Source organism: Quercus robur, chromosome 3 (assembly GCF_932294415.1).
Source record: "Quercus robur chromosome 3, dhQueRobu3.1, whole genome shotgun sequence".
NCBI classification, from domain to species: domain Eukaryota; kingdom Viridiplantae; phylum Streptophyta; class Magnoliopsida; order Fagales; family Fagaceae; genus Quercus; species Quercus robur.
In genome coordinates, this window is record NC_065536.1 from 12,664,284 (window position 1) to 12,685,263 (window position 20,980).

Genomic DNA, 20,980 nt, shown 5'->3' on the forward strand with positions numbered 1-20,980 from the left:
AGTGCGAAATGAAATGGTAAAACCCTTTAACCTAGCAACATTACTAAAGAGAAAAAATAGCACCTTGATATAAGCTTCTCAAACATCATCATCATCAACTATCACTGTTTGCGAAATTTAATTCCAAGCAAAGCCATTATAATTGAGAATATCTGTAATATTAGTATACTCTTTCATCAAGCTCCAATATTGATCTTTTAGAAATACTTAATTTAATTCCAATATTGATCTTAATTGAGAATATCTGTTTGTCACAAAGGAGTTCACTTCTTTTTTTTTTTTTTTTTGAATGATGCATTCATCCGGGTCCAAGCTTGAGCATTGTATCTATGACCAATCTTATTCCCTCTATGCAACTGTTCTAACATAAGATCAATAAAAGAACGATCCATTTCCCTTGTCCAATTTATCCTCAAGGATCATTATTAGCAGGGGACTGGTAATCCTCTTCACCTATAACTTCAAAACTGAACTGCCATTACATGAGAGAATTTGTCTTAGAGGCATATGTTACAAAGAAAAAATGAAATAATAATATTTCTTCATATTATTTAACAAATACATTAAATTAAAACATTACATGAAATGGGTAAATTCAGTTCTTTTTTATTAAACTTCCTGCAACACACATTAACAGTGCAGAAGAATAAGATTTATTTTCAACTTCCAGCAGAAACAAAGCAACTACATCTTGATTTGATGCATGGAACTTTAAGCACATATTTATCTGTATAAAAGCCTTTCCCACTTAATGCCCAGCCCTACAAACAAATGAAAAAAATATGCTTATACACTTTATTTTTATATTTTATGAATAGTTTACACTCTTTATATCGCTTGCGATCTTCAACTCATGTTGATAATCTTTCCCGCTTGATGTGGTTATATAGTCTGTAGTTATTTAGTGGAGCTAATGTGCTGTAGTTATCTTATCTGTAGACTAACCAATACACATCTTCTTCCTTAAGCCCACTTCCAGTCTTACATATTCAACCTTCTACCTATGACTTTTTCAGTATAAACAAAATACAGATTTAGACCTGCTTTGGCAACGGCCATTGTTTGTTTTTGGATAAACATTGAACTCGAAATCAGTACAGACCCCATCAAGCTCAATAACAGGAAGACAATGCAGTCACCATTCCCATAAGCATTTGGAGAAACATTGGTTTTTGTATTATCAAAGCTGTTCCAAGCCCATCAAGCATGTCAAGCATTGGCTCAGCAAAGCGGCTAGCCATGGCCACTGTTGGCTGACCTGCTTTTGCAATGGTCATATCAGCAACAAAAAGCCTGTTCCAATTTGCCCATAAAAAACTCATAACACATGCTATGAATAGTACAAGCATCTGATCAGTTTTTTGGGGGCTAAAGTGAACAACTTCAAGAGGAGCTGGCAAAAGACTACCCTAGATCAGAGAGGAAAACAGGTGCATTAAAGGAGGACAACAATAGGATGATCAAATGATTTGCAAGAATATGGAAGGGATAGGGGCCAAAGAGCAATATTGGCTGATATAAATAATTTGCTTCATTCTAAAGGTGCAGCTTGAGGAATTGTGAGCTTTAAAAGAAATGAGGAAAGAAGCTCCCAAAGTTTTAAGATCTGAATATGCAATTTAAAGAAAAAATTAGCAAAATCATTTTAAGAAAGCTACTTGCAGTTGATTCCTCTAAATATAAAACATTCTGAACCTGAACATGAGTTTCATGGTATGTCCCTATTATGCAAGGAGATTAGAAGAGAAGTGCAAATAATGTATAAAGTTACAGTTCCAATTGCTAGCATTTTCCTTATCACTTTTCTGTTGCTTGCTTGATTTGGGGAATATTAGGACGGAATTTGGAAGGGATTGTTAGCTGAGGGTGAAATATATCAAGATAATAAAATAAAATTTAAAAAAAATTATTGTTTTGTTAACTTTCATTTCATTAATATAAGTCTATACATCACCACAAGGAATATACAAACTTAAAAGCAGGCACGTAATAAAATTTAATGACTCAGACAAAGTAAACGAATTTACTAATCAGGAGACCCCACTGACATTTCAAGGCCAATACATTGACCAAGCACTTTAGAACCATTTCTAGAAGTTTATTTGATGCATTCACGTATTCTACCAGCAGTTCCAAATAGGCATCTAGCTTTGTTGATCATTCACAATGCCTTCCACACTTCTTCATAATGTCATTCCAATTTTCATAGACTCAGTACACAAAAATCCAAAATTCAGAAATAGTTTCCGCTGAATCAGCATCAGAGCAAATTAACAATGTTCCACATGATCCAGTGCATGGGGCCTACTAATATTTCAAGTGAAAATTCTCTTATTAACGTTTATTCTATCTACTTAGTCAAGCTTGGCATATCTAGGAGCAAGAAAATATCAAGGTACACCTCTCAAAATCACCTTACAGCTGCATTCTTTCTTCAGACCCTAAATCTCAAAAATTAAGAAAAATATTTTCATATAGAACTGCCTCTTCTTGAACCCATCTAAAGAATAAGCCTTCGATTTATATTGCACACCAGGTACTTTAACGATGTTTTACCTCAAATAATATATTGAACAACATTGTGCTGTTTCCATGACCCTCGTATACAGAGAAACCTAAAAATTGAATTATCTTTCATGCTTTGGCTCCAAAGAATCACATATGCCCTTGTTCATATTTTCTTTGGTCAAAGAAGAACCTTCTTTTTTTCCCCTGCATTAGCATCATTTACATAGTCAACTTGATGTTCCTAATTTCTCTACTACTCAACATCCTGCATTTGATAGTCTTAATTTTACAATAATTCAGAGGTTTTAAAAGCCTTATTATGGAACTGCCTTTAAGAAAATAACATTCACCAATATACCAAAACAAAAAGGCAGATATACATAGAAATATGTACATGTATGCATGTGTGGGTGTGTGTGTGTGAAAGAGAGAGAGGGAATCAGACTGTCGAGTTTGTAACGATTGAATATATTTAGCAATATCTCATTTAACATAGACTCCATCTCCAAACTTTTTTCCACTTCAATAGCTGGGTTACCAAGTAAAGTAATATAATCATGTAACTCCCATCTAATTCCCCAAAGCCAGTTTCCAAACGACACATCATTACTAAATTAAGCTCATTCTCATAGAAATAAAGCAGTAGAACACATAGAGCACCAGATATATACATAAACTCTAAAAACATTCAAACAAAAACAAAAGTCACATCTCAAACATACCATTCCAAGAGCTCGACAGGACCGAAACCAGGTTTCACTTCCTCCAAATTTCCTGAAACCTCTCTGATCTAGCAGTCTTTTTCAACCAAACCTCTCTCCCCCTCACCTTCCCCTGATGAAACTTGCCTCAGCACCCCTCCTCCATCATAATGACAATCCACACTCCACACTAAAACAGAGGAAAAAATTGTTAGTTCAAAGTCCAAAAAGTTTTAATGGAAAGAAAAGACCTAGGAATGAGCTCTAAGGCTAACAACTTATGCAGAGAGTGAATTAAGAACGTGTACAACTCAAATAATATTTGAAAATTAAAAAAAAAATATATGATAATTTGTTCAACTCAAAGCCCCACTAGCAGAAGAAGTGTCATTAACTAGTCAAGCATGGCATATTTGGGTACACCTTTCAAAAGCACCTTACAGCTGAATTCTTTCTTCAAATCCTAATCCTCCAAAATCAAGGAAAAAAATATTTGCTGTAATACAGACTCTCCTTAAACCCTTCTTAAGAATTAGCTTTCAATTTATATGACACACCAGGTACCTTAACTATATTTTAGCTCAATTATTACATTAAACAACATTGTATTTCTTCCATGAAATACTCATATACAGAAGACCCAAAATTTCTACACTACATTTCATGCTTTGATTCCAAAGAACCACAAATGCCCTTGTTCATGTTCTCCTTGGTCAAAGAAGACCCTTCTGCTAATACTCAACAGGATGTTCTAATTACTCTACAACTCAACATCCTCCGTTTGATAGGTCCAAATTTTACAATAATTCAAAGGTTCTAAAATCCTTTTTATGGAACTGCATTCAAGAAAGCGAGTATCAGATTGTTTCCAATCTTTAAATTTCAAGTAGCCTCTCTAATGTTAATACCTTCACTTCCTCCAAATTCACTGAAATCTAAGGAGTACTCTTAAAAGGGCAATCCTACTTAGTTTTGACAAATATATTTTGTGACAATGACAACCACAATGTCTACGTTTGATCAATCAATACATTCCAAACTGCCTAAAACATAGTTATAATGCTGATAGATGCCAGTTGGGGGTTAGTTGACAAGAACTGAGAATGTCCATCTTGTCCCGTAACCAAATCCATTACAAATAATTTTCACAAATAAATACTGAGGAGTAATCACTATAAATAAAAAATAAAATAAAAAATACAGTTAAAGGGTAGTTGCTGTTTACCATAGAATCTAGGTGTCATCACAAAATCATTGAAACTCATAAAAGGACAATACTAATTACAAATTTTTTTTTTTTTTTCCTTTTTCTTCTTTTAATAAAGTTGGATTGAAATTGAAAATTTTCCTTTGGATACAGGCTGAAGGTGAAATAGCCCAATAAATGGTTGACATGACCCAGTAGAAATTTCAGTATCCATCGTGGCCCATGAACGAATTTACAATGAAGGGAATGGAGCCAGTTTTCCCAACAATAAAGATACAAAAAATAGAATTTCAAAAAGGGAAAGATAATAATGATGCTTTGTTTTTGTGTTTTCTGAAGTTTTACACTTAACCCAATTCAGGGTTTATTATATTGTCCATTCAAGTTTCAAAACTAATTAGGAATATAAAAAATACAACCAAAATAATATCCAACCAAATTATTATACAAAATTCAATAGGCATTTTGAAAAAACATATATACAACAATTGAGGATCTGATGTCTTTGGTGACCTATTTCAATTTTTTTTTCCAAGGAAATTTGCCATTAAAATATGAAATAAATAATTTTTTGTTTACAGTATTTATAAAGTACTAAAATTATGATTTGTTATCTTAAAATACAAAACACACATGAATTATTAGTTATGTTTTTTTTTAAGGAAAAATTATTATTTATGTTATGTACCATTATATCACCTACGTATCCCACCATTACATTTCTATATCAATCATTATAATCACCAGAAAAGACAATTGGAACATGAGTATTCTTTGTGACAAAAAATGAACTCATATTGCTCTTTGCCACCTATCCCTTTTATAAGTTTGCATTAACAAATTGCAAACTTATACAAAGGGATAGATGGTAAAGAGCAATATTGGATGATGCATAGAATCTGCTCCTTTATGAAGATGTGGTTTAAGGATATTTGAGTGTGACGCCCTTGTGTGCAATTTAAGAAAATCAGGCCAACACAATTTGAAGAACTCCACTCACAATTTTCTTTCCTTTTTAGAAGAACTCTACTCACAATTGATTCCTGTAGAAATTAAAAAATAGTAACTTCAAAATAGATTTTGTATCCTGTTTTTTTATTATTTATCTATAAGTGAACATGAACATAGACTTTCATGGCATCTCTCAGTGCAAGGAGATCAGAAGTTATAATGATGTATAAAGTTCTAGTTCGAGATTGCAAGCATTTTTCTTTTATCACTTTTTTCTGTTGCTTGTTCTTTTTGGGGATTTTATGGAGGGATTTGGGAAACTCTGTTAGAGAAGGGCCATATGCATCAAGCTAAACAAAGAAACTAGTGTTTTACATGTTGACACTCATTTCATTAACCTAGTCTATCAATCATCATAGGTTACAATACATGTTTTACAAAAGCAGGCAGATAACATTAGTACCGGAAATAACTACACTAGGTTACTGATCTGGAGACCCCAATGTCATTCAACGCCAATAAGTTGATCAGTTCCTTCGATTTCATATATGTTTTGACATGTACCCCTTGTTTTACCAGCTCTTCCAAATTGGCAATTAGCTATGTTGATTATTATCAACTTAAGACAGAGCTAATTGACTACAAACACTTAAAAGATTGTCAAGCAGATTAACATTGTTCCACATAATCCAGTGCATGAGACAGCTACCTACTTCTAAAGTTCCAAGTGTCAACACTCTTCAATTCTAAGCATCTCTTCCATCCACTAAGTCAACCTTGTTTTATCCTGGAGCAAGAAAATATCTGGGTAAACCTCAAATCTATGGAAAAAAAAATCTTCACTATAAAACTTCTGACTTTTCTTGAACCATTCAAAATATTAGATTTTACAATTCATATTGCAGGCCAGTATCTTAGTTGTGTTTTGCCCTAGTTCTTATGTTGACCAACATTGCATTATTTTCATGACCCTCATACATAGAAGACAACAATTCTACCCAATGTTTTTGTGCTTTTGATCCAGAAAATCATATTTGGTCTTTTTCCATCTTGTCCTTGTCAAAGAAGAACCTTCTTTTTTCCCTTGCATTAGCATCAAGTATACAGACAATTGAACGTTCTAATTCCTCCACTACTCAACATCCCCTACTTGATAGGTCCAGATTTTATATTAATTCAGAGGCTTTAACAATTTCTGGATCAATTTATTTTCTAAAATAAGACAGAAGATTTTAAAATGGCTCTATTTAATGGAATGTGAGCTCTTTCTAAATAAATAGTTATATATGTTTGTACACACAGACAAACACAAGCGCGCGCGCGCGCACACACTCTCAACTTTTGTGAGAAAAGAAAAGCATCATTTTGATTTCTACCATTTGTATTTCAATTAACCAAGCCAATTAACCAATCTTCTCTATTGTAATCACACTGCAAGATTACAACACAGAACTAAACAATTTGTGTTGCAGTCATGCCTACCAAATTCAGAAGAGGAAAAAAAGCAGTACAACCCTGAAGAGGTTTTGCTATGGAAGCACTGTGCTGAATAGAGGCATAAGTAAATAACTGATTCGGAGAACAAAACCCAATTCATATTCAAGTATTTGCTTTTTCTGACAACATTAAAATTAAAAACAAAATTTCTACCAAGTTTATAATGATGTGTAAATAGATAAAGCGTAAGTCAAAATCCACCTTGAGTAAATTACTATCAAATAACGTGTTAGAAGGGAGAAAAGGTGGCTTTTATTTTCTTGGGTTGAAGTTTATAATCATAAGCCCAAACCCACCTAAAAAGCTATATTAACTAGAATGGACATATAGTTAATTTTTTTTAAATTTATTTTTCCATTGATACAACAAAAAGGGCTGGTCAACGAAGAACCCTAGCTTCAATTAATACCTGTTATGAACAGCAAATAACACTTTCATCCCCTACTTCAGCAAGTCAGAAGTGTCTTCCATTATCACTTCTAATCTTCAAGGTAGCCTTCTCTTCTTCAGCAAATAACACTTGCATCCTCCAATATCTGACTTGCAATCAAGAGGACACGTTAAGAAAATCCTTTAGGCTTAGCTCTCAGAAAAAAAAATTTGATTGCCAAATATCTTAGCGGTCTTTTTCTTTTCCCTACCTGTGATTTGACCACAAAAGCTGGCATGCCACCCCGGCCGCCTCTCCATCTCAGAAGAAGCTTGCCAAAACCCTTTAGCAGTGATCACCAATTGTCAACTATCAGGAGCTGTGCACATCCTTAACAGGCCTCTCTGGTCTTTCATCATGAGGTTGCAAATCCTGAGTTGTTCAAAAGCACTGAGTACCTATAAACCAGAGACATAGTGAGCATCAGGACAGATTGCGTACAGCTTTCTATCTTTCTTTCTTTCTTTTTTTTCTTTTTTTTCAATTTATAAGTAAAGAGTGCTTAAGTAAAACATTCTTTAGATAGTGCATTACAAGTTCCTGCCATCTAGGGTTACACCAACCAGCAAGCTTCCCAACTCCTCAATACTCACATATGTTTTGACTACACATGGCCTCTCCTCAACTACTCCTTGATGGTTCTCTGAACTTTTTGAGAACATGTTTGGGCTTACAAAGTTGTAGAATTTTTATTTTTCTCTAAGCAGATTTTGAGACTCCCAAGCTGGATATTGTATATTCCCAATTACAATCAATCCCCATCCAAAGGGCATTATTGATGATCTCTAATTTTATGTCCAAACAACTTGATCTATCATTCCAACTTTCATTACCATAAATCAAGCACAAATCAGATCCATTCTTTGTATAAAACTCCATCTAGACTCTCATTCAAAATGTCATTTTTTTTAATGAGAGCTACTAAAAAATTATCCCATTCAATGTTCACTGATAAATATGAATTATGTTCTGCAACCTATGTTACCTACTAACATTTTATTTACTTCATGATGACAGTGTTAACAACCTATATAACCCAGTAACATTTTATTTAGTTCATGACGACAGTATTAACATCATTTCATCAAGGGAAAAAATATATGTGAAAAAGGAAAAGTGTGCATGTGCACATCTGTGCTGTGGGGTACTCTTTAATGACAGCCAGAGGAAATGAAAAAGGAAAATCCTTTATCCTAGCAACATTACTGATGAGAAAGCACTGCACCTTGATATAAGTTATACAAAGATATCATCAGTGGTCACTGTTTGGCAAATTTCATCACCAGTGAAGCCATTCCAAATGTGGAGATCCTTTATTTCCGTGTAATCTTCATTAAGCTTAAATTTTGATCTTTTAGTACATCTTTGCCACCCATAACGCCAAATCTTCTACTTATCAAAAATAAAAAAATAAATAACGCCAAATCTTCTACTGCATGATGCAACCATCCAGGACAAAGCTTGAGCATTGCATATAGGACCAATCTTATTCCTTCTATGCAATTGCTCTAACTCAAGGTTAATATAATAACAGTCCATGAGAATCACTACTAGCAAATATTGGTCATCCTCTTCACATACAACTTCAAAATAACTCCCATTACATGCAAGAATTTATTCTAAAGGGCACCAAAGCAAAATTGGAATAGTTATATTGTTTCATATAGTTTAACAAAATCAATCTCCAACATTACTTGAAATGGGGAGATTTCAGAGTTTTTATATGACACTTTCAGGAATTCTAAATGCAGTAATTGCATTATTGTGAAATTAAAACTTATGACAACACTAATTAGTCAAAGTTTTTACATTACCTTATGCTAGTGTAGTTTTCGCAAGGCCTTCATCTATAATTATGCAGATGGTCATAAATTATCTATCAAGTCATAAATTGAATGTACCAATCCTTTCAACCTATAGGTAGTATTGAGAGAGAGGGAGAGAGAGAGAGATCATCCGTCCCAGTTCATAGTCCTCATTGTCCAGTGAGTGACTTTAGTAATTTTGCCTTTCATTGGTGTTGCCATTTCCATATATCAAAAACAAATATTTGAAATTTGGGAAAGTTCTATTATGGTATGTTTATTCATGAGATCTTGATTTGAAACTTATGAGAGTTATATGAAATTTTACACCTTCAGAAGAATTCTAAAAAAGAGTAAATATGGGGAAAATCTCACCAAATGCTGCAGCCTGTTATAGGCTTGTGAAAAGAAAATCTCACTGGCTCCATTACATGCAACCAATATCTTGAACCACTTGGTTATACCCTCCAACAGAAGCTGAATTTCCATTAATCACGCAGAAATAAGCATAATTATCAGTTCTATGACATCAGACTTTGGATAGTAACGACAGAAAATGACACGATGCAACTGAAAGAACGTTGATATAGTAAGTTAAGGAATAACACAATGAAATATGAATATATAAGCAGGCAATAATATTCTTTGAATTATTTGGGAAGCTCTCAATTCTGAAACAAGAAATATACCAATCATCAAATTGGGGTCTTCATTGTTGAAATCTACATTGCATGAAAATTCTGCATCTTCCTTAGAAACCCCTTTCAACATATATAACAGCAATTTGTAACAACTCAGAACAGTTTAATTTCTATGAGACCAAGCATCAGGATGCACCTGGATTTTTGTATTATATTATAAGTAACGCAATAGAACAACAAAATAATCTAAAGATACAAGAATGGATAAATGGCAATTCACCTTGGTAGAAGAATCCTAGACATAATCTCAGTGGTTACCATTTCTCCTGTTTCATCCCAAGATAACCCACTCTATTGAAGAACCTTTATGTCATTATATTGCCTTCTCAAATGTTTGTACCTATGCCTGAGAGCATCTTGACCATTTCAGTCCAAACTTCGACAACAAGTCCATGACCTACTTTATTCCCTCCAAGTACCTGTTTTCATGACAAATCAATGAGGTAATGATCCATTGTTGATGTCAAGCTCATTCTCAGACATTCACTTTCGGGAATGATAAATCTATTGGGTCCCAATAATCTTATTATGGAGATAACTATTCATTCATCAAAACATTTCAAAGTTCTCCTTACTTGAGTGCACTTAACTTGCTGGGACAAGGCTATTCATTGTAATACCTACTTGGTGATTAGCTTTTATTCATTAAAAGCAGATGATACTTCTTGAAATACACAGCAACACATGCTAAAATATAACCAATATAATTTAAATCAGTCAAACTGCCTTTAGATCTTATCTGGTTAATAAAGCAACAAATTAAAAAAAAAAAATTACAATTACTTCCAGAAACAATCAGAAAGGAAAAAAGAACATCAAGACCAGTCCAATCAATCATGAATTTGCAAAGCCAAATACCCTGTACTCATTTCTCTATAACACTTTCCTTTTACCTTTTTTTTTTTTTTTGTGTTATTGAACCGGGGGATTAAAAAAAGTTAATTTTTCCCATAATAAAGACAAGTTTGCAAAACATGTTTTATCATTAGGTACTAGTTATGTCATAATTGGCTTAGGTCACAATAAACTATACACATATTACTGATCCTTGTGCAAAGCAGACCACGCTTTACTGGCCATTAGTATATAGATTTTGGAGATGCTAAAAGGCCATCTTTCTTCAAAATATATTAAACTCTTGTGGGAAAAGAGTCCATCTATGTTTGACATGACTCATAATAAGAGATGGGGTGGGGGGTGGTGGGGGGGGGGGGGGGTGTTTGGTAGCTTATGACTCTATCTTGTTTGTTTTAAGCATGCTTTCTAGAATAATAATAATTAATAAATAAATCTTTTGCATAACCAAATTTATCACTACCCACAGCAGGATCAATATAAGCATAATACTAATATCAACATTTCAATGCCAATGAGAAATGCAAAATTATGACATCATATAAAAACACACTTATATTCAATTCTTGAACAACATGATATCACCAATATCCACCAAAGAAAGGATCTAGCAATGAGTTCTAAGGCAAACATCTTAAACAGAAACTTTTTTCTTCTTCTCTTTTTTTTAATCACAATGATCCTCCAGGGTGTGCCAATCATTAACATTTTCTATAAATTTCACCAATGCCGCTGCCTTGTTCATCATCAATGGTCCTCCAGGGTGTGCCAACCTGTAAGTTTTTAAATAATGAAATCAAATTCCCGAATTAATTTTTTTTTTCCTACTTTTCAGGTAGAGAGGAAAGAAAGGGAGATGGCCTGATAGTTAGAGCTCCTGTGCTCCACATACATTGGCTTCAAGCTATTGACCATATTGAAGAAAACAAATCCAAATCATACCAAAAACAGAATTGTTGCACCTCAATGATTAAGCAATCAAAGAAATTATAACCAGTGAGGTATGTTCTGAATGTTTCAATGTAATAACAACCGCAAAAGATATCGGACAAGGACATACAAAGGAAAACAGTTACAATGTAATAACAGTACCTTGCCATGTTTCTTCGAAATTTGATCAAGAGGTTCTCCTTTTCTTTGACTGCGGATGCTGATCACTAATGGTTGAGTCAAATTCCAAACCCAAGTCAGACCCATTTTTCACATCCATTGAAAGCCCTAAATTAGAAACTGAGGATGACCCGCCACCATTCATAGCACTTGAGATAATCCGACTATCCAAATTGCTCGAATGCACTGAAACTGGTCCTGCTGCATATGTGGAGCCAACCTCCTTGGGACACCGACAACGGGTTTGAGCTCTACACAAACATTTGCGGCACCTTGCTACTAAGGGTCTTTTTTTGTTGCTGATTTTTCTTGCTTTTAGTAATGGTTGAAGAGAAGTACTTGGGGTTGGCCACAGGGTACTACGGTACTGGGTATTGTAAAGTCTACGCAGGATTAAATTTGGACCTTTGAGAAGAGATGGTCTAAGCCGTTGGTGCACATTTCTCTTTGAAATTCGACGGCCTCGGGGTTGGATACAATAGTAGTCATGGAAGATACTGGATTTTTGAGGTTGAGGACAAATGCATTGTACATGGACTCCTATCCATTCAATTTCAGGACAATATAAGTTCGTAATATGCATTGAAGGAGTGGTTTCACAGAAGATCTCAACAAGATTCTCATCACCAAGATTGAAGCCCTCAAATAGTTCCTGCAATGAGCTACAAGAAAAACTCATGCCCTCATAAAGCAAAGCCTTTTCAATCAGTATGTTTTTGGTCGTTTGTTTACTACCATTGATGGAAATGATGGCATGACAATAATAATACAAAGGATCACTTGACTTAAAAGCAACACAGAGAGCAATTGTTGGAAATTCCGGACCAATTAAGAATGATATTAAATTTCCATTCCTTTGATGGTTGAAACAACTTGCAAACTTATTGTTGACATATTTCTTGCCAAATGGGAAAGCACTTGCACAGGATATTGTAGTAGATGAGGGAGTACTGTGGCTTGGCACACCTAAACATGGTGGTAGATTTGGTGGAACCCCTATCAATTCTCCAAACTGCATGCAAGTAACGAATTCATCAAATTACATCTTAGCAAATCAAGTCATGTAGTATTTGGAAGGTAACAAAAACTGTTTCTAAATAAGTTTAAGTTTAAGAGAGATACCCGATGAAAGATTGATTTTGAACTCAGCGGAGGAGGCCAATTATTTGATACAGCTAAACATCTTAAACTTCGTGGAAGCCTAGGAATTTCCCAAATTGGAATATGAAGCGAATGTAATCTCTCACATCTGCTTATGCTTTCTGGGAGGGTAACAATATTGCAACTGAAGGAGATCTCTAATGTTTCCAATGTGACGGGGCAACAATAATTCAAAATAAAATCCATTTCTGATTGATTAGAAAAGAACAAAAAAGTTAGTTCTTTCAAGCTTGGAAAAACATATTTGGAAAAGCCTCCCAGAGAATTGCACAGTGGCTGTCTATCAATCTCCACGTCCCTTGGAAATTTGAAATTGCCATTAAGATGGAGTGTCTCTATATGTTGTAAATTATAGATGCTACCTGGAAGATGACTTGGCTCTGCAGTCGTTCCAATATGCAACTCCCTAAGCCCAATCAAATTCCCAAATGACAGATTTTGACAGCTAGGATATGGTCTACGGTAACCATAATGCCTAAATGACATCTGACTTGTCCGAAGGCTAAAGAAAAGCCCATACATGTCCCCCGCCTCAAGCCTATCAAGACGCCCCACGGAGTTTTCAATCTCAACTAAATTTTCACACCAAGTAAGATCCAATTCCTTTATGTTTGGACACATTGATAAGTCAGGTGTTTTCCTAATGAATGGACAACAGTTGAAGTCCACACGTGTCAGCAATTCAAATGCATGAATCTGTTGAAGAAAAAAAATTTCGAAATTTAGAAGTATTTATTAAAAAATAAAAAATTTAAAAATATATAATAATTTACAAATATATACTAATGACCATACCTGCGTTAATGGTTCCACTATTCGGTTACGAGGCATTCGAAGCACAACTAGTTTTTTAGGACAAAAACTGGATGGCAATGAAGAAAAAGGATATGTATCCCAATCAAGCAATCTTAATCCATTGGGAAGATATTCAAGGCCTCCATGCTCAAGGAAATGTACATTATGAATTATTAGGAATCTCAAATTTTTCATCTTACGAAATACTTGTGCCTCTAATTGCACCATTGTTGATTTTGATGCAGGTGACCGCAACATTATGCCTCGAATTTTATCCGATCCCTAATTGAACAAATTGAACAAAGGGGTAAGTAAATCACCAAAAAAGAAATTATAATTATTAAATTTTAAACAAAAACCACATTGAGAATTTTGAATTTTCTTCCACATTAAAAGGGATAAAAAAAAAATGTGATTACAATTTTCTTGTGAGAAAAATGGAGAAAATGAATCAAAACAACTTTACCATGTCTTCAGTTAGTACATCAAGAGCCTCCTCATAATTCCATAGTCTGCTACGTTGTCCCAAGTTTCCTTGTGATTCTTGTAGAACAATTTCCCTACCCATTTGTTCTAAAAGGTCATGCATCCACAATGTATTTCCTTTAGTCAAAAGACACTTATCAATAAGTTTTTGAATACCAGATACTGGGTGTAAATCGCAAGCGTCTAGTATATCTACAACCTCATCATAATCATATCCCTTGAAGAAACATGCAATATCAAGGAAAATATGTTTTTCAGTTTGGTCTAATCCATCATAACTTATTTGTAGTATTTTTTGAATATCCCCACTAAGAATATTTCTATACTTATTTAAGGCACTTTCCCATTCAGGTTTAGTTCTTCCATACAAATCAGTGCCCATTACTACTAAAGCTAGTGGAAGGCCTTTAGCATAGTGTATAACTTGGTTCACAAGTTTCAAATAATCTTCATTTGGTTTGTTGCTTCGAAAGGCATGCTTGCTAAGGAGTTCAATAGATTCATTTTCATCTAATTCCTTAACTTGATAGGTTGAGAGTCTTGAGACACCATTTCCAATAGTGTCTATCAAGTGTTTTTCCCTTGTTGTCATAATTATTCTACTTCCAGAAGCAAACCAATCACATTTTCCAAGCAATTTTCTTATCTGGTCCAAATTATCCACGTCATCAAGAATGATAAGAACCCTCTTTTGGCAAAGACTTTTAATTATCATGTTGGTTCCGCTAGATATGTTATGCACCTTCAAATTCTTACTCCCAAAGATCTCAGAAAGAAGTGTCTCTTGTAAGTGGATTATGCCTTTTGTTATTGAATTCTCTCTAACATTCTCCAGAAAAAATTTTTCTTTGAAACGATATGAAATTCTATCATAAATAGCTTTTGCAATTGTAGTTTTGCCTACTCCACCAAGGCCATAAATCCCTACAATGCTAATATCATCATTTGATTCAATATTTGAAGATTTTAGAACATCCTCTACGCGAGAATTTATTCCAACTAAATCTTCAGCAACAAGTAATGGCATCTGATTTAAATCAGACTTCGAGATATCTTCAACAATGTTTTGGACAAGTTCAGATTCATCGCGGCTGCCATTCACAAACCATTTAGCACATGTAACAAGTTAGATTATATAAACGAAATCAGAGCGTGAGCTAAAATCAGAATTGAAGTATTGCTAAATAAAGTAAGCGGCATTTAAATCATGATTTGAAAAAATATTACTTTATTCAGTTTTTGTGTGTAGCAAATTAGCTTTTGACACGAAGTTGCATAAAAAGTCAAGTTAAAGGAGGACATAATCTTATTGGAATCCCGTATATATAGCCAAAATTGAGAGAAAATCTAATTAAATTCTAAATTGAAGAATAATTTTGTGTCATGTTTCTTATCTAATTTTTAAATTTGTGTGTGAAGTGAATTATTAGATGCAAAAATCAAAGAGTCTAAATTTAATTTTAATTGTAATTCAATTTTACGCCATGTGTCCCATCTAATTTATTAATTTTAGTGACAAATGAATTATTAGGTGCAAAAACCAAAGTGTCTAGATCATATATATATATATATATATATATATATATATTCATGACTTAAAAAATGTGTAAGTTGTAATTCTTACACCAAGTTTAATTTAAACTCATATATATGTCTTATTGTAATTGTTTTCAAATATACCCGTGTATATACACAGAGTTACACACTAGTCGATATATCTATATAAATATAATAATAGATAAAACTGAGAGAAAATCAAATTAAATTTCAAATTGAAATTCAATTATAATCTAATCTTGCGCCACGATTCCCATCTAATCTAACTTTTTAAATTTTTGTGCCAAATGAGTTAATTCAATGTAAAAATTGGATTTCAATTACATTTTAATATTGCGAAATGTCACCCATCTAATCTAAGTTTTTTAATTTTTGTACCAAATGAGTTAATTTAGTATAAAAAACAAGGAGTCAAATATAAGTAAACCATAAAAAAAAAAAACATAATTTTTGAATGATTTTATGTTTATGAGTCTTTTTTTTTTTTTAGAACTTAAAACAATTCAAGTTTATTAGTCATTTATATATATATATATATATATATATATATATTAATAAGTAAAGTTGAGAGAAAATTCAATTATATTTTAAATTGGGATTCAATTAGAGTCTAATTTTGCGTCTCGTGTCATATCTAATCAAAATTTTTAAAATATTGAACCAAGTTAGTTAGTTTAGAGTAAAAATTGGATTTCAATTAGAATTTAATTTTATGGCACGTGCTCTATCTAATCGAAATTTTTAAATTTTTGTGCCTAATAAGTTAATTTAGAGTAGAAAACGATAAGTCTAATATAAATAAATTATAAAAACATAATCATATGTCGAACACTCTAACACTAGATATAAAATTAGAGGAAGAGGGAGTTTGAATGATTTTATATTTATGAGCCTTTTTTATAACTAAAAAAAAAAAATTAATTTGGCACAAATATATATATATATATATATATATATATATAAGTAAAACTTAGAGAAAATCCAATTAGATTCTATAATTGAAGTCCAATTTTGCGCCATATGTCCTAAATTATTTATTTTTAGAAAAAGTTTTATTTCTTAATTTTGGAATCAAATGTGGGACCATATCATAAATATTCATTCAAGTGAGTTATTAAGTACAAAAACCAAAGAGTCTAGAATTAATGAACATAAAAAAATTTTAAAATTGACAATTTACATTTTCTACCTAATAACATTCTTACAAAACTTTTTAAAGAGTTAAAAAAAAATATATAAGAATGACTATCAATAATATTTCAATTATATATGTAAGATTATTATACTATGCATCTTAACGTGTATCTTTTAAGTATATTCATGCATATGCATGGGATTACAAGCTAGTCTATATATAATAATAATAGATGAAACTAAGAGAAACTCAAATTAAAATTTCAAATTAGAGTTTTGATTTTGCATCATGTATCCTAAATTATTTATTCTTAAAAAAGTTTTGTTTCTTAATTTTAGAATAAAATATGGGACCACATCATAAATATTCATCCAAGTGAGTTATTAAATATAAAAACCAAAAAGTCTAAAAAAAACAATAAAAAAAAGTGTTTCACAATAATAATAAAAAGGGACAATTTACATTTATACCTAATAATATCCGTACAAAATTTTTTAAACAATTAATAAAATATAAAAATGACTATTAAATAGTATTTAAATTATATATATAATAATTATATTATACATTTTATTATATATCTTTAAGTGTATTCATGCATATGCATGGAATTACAAGCTAGTATATATTAAAAGTTAAAACTTAGAGAAAATCCAATTAGATTTCAATTGGATTCTCAATTTTGCGCCACGTATCCCATCCAATTTTTAATTATTGTACTAAGTGAACTATTGAGTGTAAAAATCAAAGAGTCCAAATCCAATTAGATTCTAAATTAGATTTCAATTGGAGTCCAATTTTACGCTACATGTCCATTTAATATTTTAATTTTTGTGAAATGTGAATTATTAGATGCAAAAACCAAAAAATTAAATCCAATTAAATTCTAAATTATATATATAATGAAAAACCATTACATATTTTAGAAATATATGGTTGAAAAAAAGTATAAGCTAATATCATGTATAATTTTAACTTTTTCTAAAAAAAAGTATAATTTGATCTGTGTAATTGTGATTGTTTTCAAGACAAAATTTAGCTACAAAATTAGTTGTAACCTTACATATTTTGAAATTTGAACCGTTAAATTGTATGTTATTTGCATTCTTAATACACATATCAAATATTATTTACTATATGATTTATAAATTTATATTTTATGCATAATTTTAAATTACAAAAACTTGCAATTTAAACAATTTATTGATGAAATAGCAATTATCCTTTAATTTTTTAAGAATTTTGCAAGTATGGAGAATACAAGATAAAAATGTAATCCAATAATAGATTTGTCAAAATTCACTTCCAATAAAAAGATATTAAGTAATATTGTAACCTTGAGCTACATCCAATTTTATAACTAAACTTTGTCCTTATTTTTAATTATACTTGTGTATATGCACGGAGTCGCACACTAATTATTTTTAAATACTAATGAATTAAGTTTTTCTTTTAAACTTTTCTATATAATATGCGGCACAAATTCCTAATTAATAATTGATAAGATAATATAATATTAAGTTCTTTTATTTCCATTTTTATTACTATAATAACAAGATATGGAAAAGAAAAGAATACTTTCATAATTTAGTAAAATTATATAATAAAAAAATAATATCAAACAATTAATGGTAGTTCTTATTTAATAATCTATATATATATATATATATATATATATATATACACACATTAAAAGTTAAACCTCAAATAAAATTCAATTATATTTCACTTGGACTCTCACTTTGTGTCATGTGTCCCATCCAATTTTTAATTTTATACCAAGTGAATTATTGAGTGTAAAAATCGAAGAATCTGAATTTAATTAAATTCTAAATTGAATTTTCATAGCAAGTCAATTATTGGGTATAAAAACTGAAAAATCTAAATCCAATTAAATTATATATATATATATATATAAAATAAGAAAATATATTTTAGAAATATATAATTTAAAAAATGAGTAAATTAATACCATATATAATTTGAACTACTTCTCAAAAACAAGGGTAAAATTTGAATGGTATATTTGTGATTATTTTTAATTATACGGATTACACACTAGTAAACTTTAATAGTGATCACAAAAACAATTAAAACTTTTTAAGAACTTGCATATATAAAAAAAAAAAAAAAAAAAAAACAAGAGTAACCACTAAGTAAATACCTATTTTTGGAGTCCCAACCAGAGAGATTGGCTGCTTCACATAGAGCTTCCCTCCACCTTTGAATCTTCTTTTTATCATTAAATTTTTTTTCATGCATAGTTAATGCTTCCCCATATTTTCCTTCCTGTTTACGAACTTCTGATGGATCCACCTTGTAAAAAACCGGTCGCACTGATTGCTTATTTTTTCTACACTCAACAATCTTAGCAAGTTCTTCCAAACACCAAGTAGAGGATGCATAATTTTCAGAAAATACGATTATTGATGTGGTTGAGTTCTCAATGGTTTTGAGAAGTTCTATAGAAATTTCTTCTCCTCTGAGGAGATCATTATCGATGAATGTGGAAATACCTCTCTGACACAAAGCCGTGTACAAATGGCTTACAAAACCACGACGGGTATCTTCACCTCTGAAACTCAAGAAGACATCAAAGTTTTTGGGTTGGTGGGTGAAAGAGGAAGATGAGGCCATTAGGATTTAAGAGTAGAAAGATGAGAAGATCTGTAGGAAGGAGAAGGAGAGCTGGGATTTACGAATAGACGGATGAGAAGATCTGAAGGGAGGAGAAGGAGAGCTGTGGAAGGGTTTGTCAATACAATTGCAGTAAGTGAAAAAGGAATTAGGAAGAGGGTGACTGAATGCAAGCAAGAAGAGACTAATATAGTCCTAAGACCATCATCAAGTTAAAAGTGGGGAAACCGGAAACCCAGAGGAAAGAAGAAAACTTTTTTGTTCATGTCAGTAATTTTTTTTTTTTTTTTTTTTTTTTGGCCTACTACTTCGTGTAACTATGTAATGGCATCTCCAGTAAAATCTCTAAATTTTTGTACTATTTAAAGGAAGTAGAGTGATTTTTACCTTTTAGCTACTCACTTTTTCAAATATATTTTTAACAGATTCTCTATCACATTCTCTATTTCATTTAAATATTATTTTAGCCCATGAATAGTGCACATATTCTTCAAATTTTAGCTAAAAAAACCCCAGATACAGCATTGAGATGCTCTAAGGGTCCGTTTGGATTGAGCTTATTGTTGCTGAAACTGAAAACTGAAAGTACTGTAGCAAAATAATTTTTAAATGTGTGAATAGTATCGTGGGACCTATTTTTAATATTTTTAATGTATGAACAATACATGAACAGTGAACCCATGTGAGATTACTGTTTACGTGCAAAAAAAAAAAAAAAAAAAAAAAAAAGAAGGCAAAACGTGGAACTGAAAACGCAAGAATAAACACAATCTAAACGCCCACTAAGTTTTTTTTTTTTTTTACTGTGAGCATGCATTTACCGGTAGGGGAATTTTTTTATTATCTACTTTTCTTGTTAAAATATACAATAAAAGTAGATATCGTTATTCCTAAATATTATTCAATTTAACAACAAATTTATCAAAACAAATTTATTAAGGGGTGTCCTTAAAATATTTATTAATAAATATTTTAAAAAATAATTTTATAGAAAAATAGCTAATTCTTTTTATAAAATTTTATTTATATATACGTGAATTTTTTAAATTGATGATTGATAAATGGTCTAAAGCATTCAAGAAACGGATTCATCAAAAATATAAATATTAAGTTCCGAGAGGGACCCACACGTTTTGGCTTTTTCTGAAAAAGTAGCTATCTTTAGTCACCGCTCACTGGATTTGAGATATCATCAAGTAAAGTTTTTCTCTTTCTTACATATTCCCTCTCTTTTTCCTTGAGATTGCCAAAGTCAGTTCTACTATGCACACATCATCAGATTTTCCCCCCTTTATTTTCTTGACGTACACTCATTTTTATCGAAATTTTCTCCCTCTCTCGATGGTCTCGTCTAGATCCACTGCAACAAATAAGTGGGTCCTCCACCTACAGAGAAAAAGTATGGAGTGTGCGTTTGACCTACTTAATTTGATCGGTTTATTTT

At 31.8% G+C, this 20,980-nt stretch overlaps 2 protein-coding genes across 6 annotated transcripts in view; both read right to left on the bottom strand.

Moving 5' to 3' along the window:
• Positions 1-20,980, bottom strand: part of LOC126717105 (disease resistance protein RUN1-like) — a 188,773-nt gene that overhangs the window by 26,966 nt on the left and 140,827 nt on the right. The gene's annotated exons all lie outside the window — the stretch shown is intronic.
• On the bottom strand, positions 823-19,693 carry LOC126717102 (disease resistance protein RPV1-like). Of its 5 annotated transcripts, none has more exons than XM_050418370.1 (13): positions 19,064-19,693; positions 14,188-15,298; positions 13,722-14,003; positions 12,888-13,622; positions 11,748-12,777; positions 11,209-11,428; positions 10,021-10,219; positions 9,789-9,860; positions 9,475-9,576; positions 7,506-7,692; positions 7,274-7,400; positions 3,231-3,399; positions 825-2,712 (listed from the first exon to the last, which is right to left on the bottom strand). In XM_050418370.1, the coding sequence occupies exons 1-5, from the start codon at positions 19,534-19,536 to the stop codon at positions 11,773-11,775; spliced, it is 3,606 nt and encodes a 1,201-aa protein (XP_050274327.1). In that variant the 5' UTR covers positions 19,537-19,693; the 3' UTR covers positions 825-2,712; positions 3,231-3,399; positions 7,274-7,400; positions 7,506-7,692; positions 9,475-9,576; positions 9,789-9,860; positions 10,021-10,219; positions 11,209-11,428; positions 11,748-11,772. The 5 variants fall into 5 exon arrangements, with proteins under 5 accessions (XP_050274329.1, XP_050274327.1, XP_050274330.1 ...); XM_050418369.1 differs by having other exon boundaries at positions 826-2,712; positions 9,789-9,936; XM_050418372.1 differs by lacking the exon at positions 11,209-11,428 and having other exon boundaries at positions 823-2,712; positions 9,789-9,936.

Coding starts and splice junctions, on each gene's coding strand:
- LOC126717102 (XM_050418372.1), bottom strand. CDS start 19,536: ATGGCCTCATCTTCCTCTTTCACCCACCAACCCAAAAACTTTGATGTC. Junction 15,299..19,063: donor GGTTGGGACTCCAAAAATAG/GTATTTACTTAG, acceptor TGTGAATGGCAG/CCGCGATGAATCTGAACTTG. Junction 12,778..12,887: donor CAAAATCAATCTTTCATCGG/GTATCTCTCTTA, acceptor ACTTGCATGCAG/TTTGGAGAATTGATAGGGGT.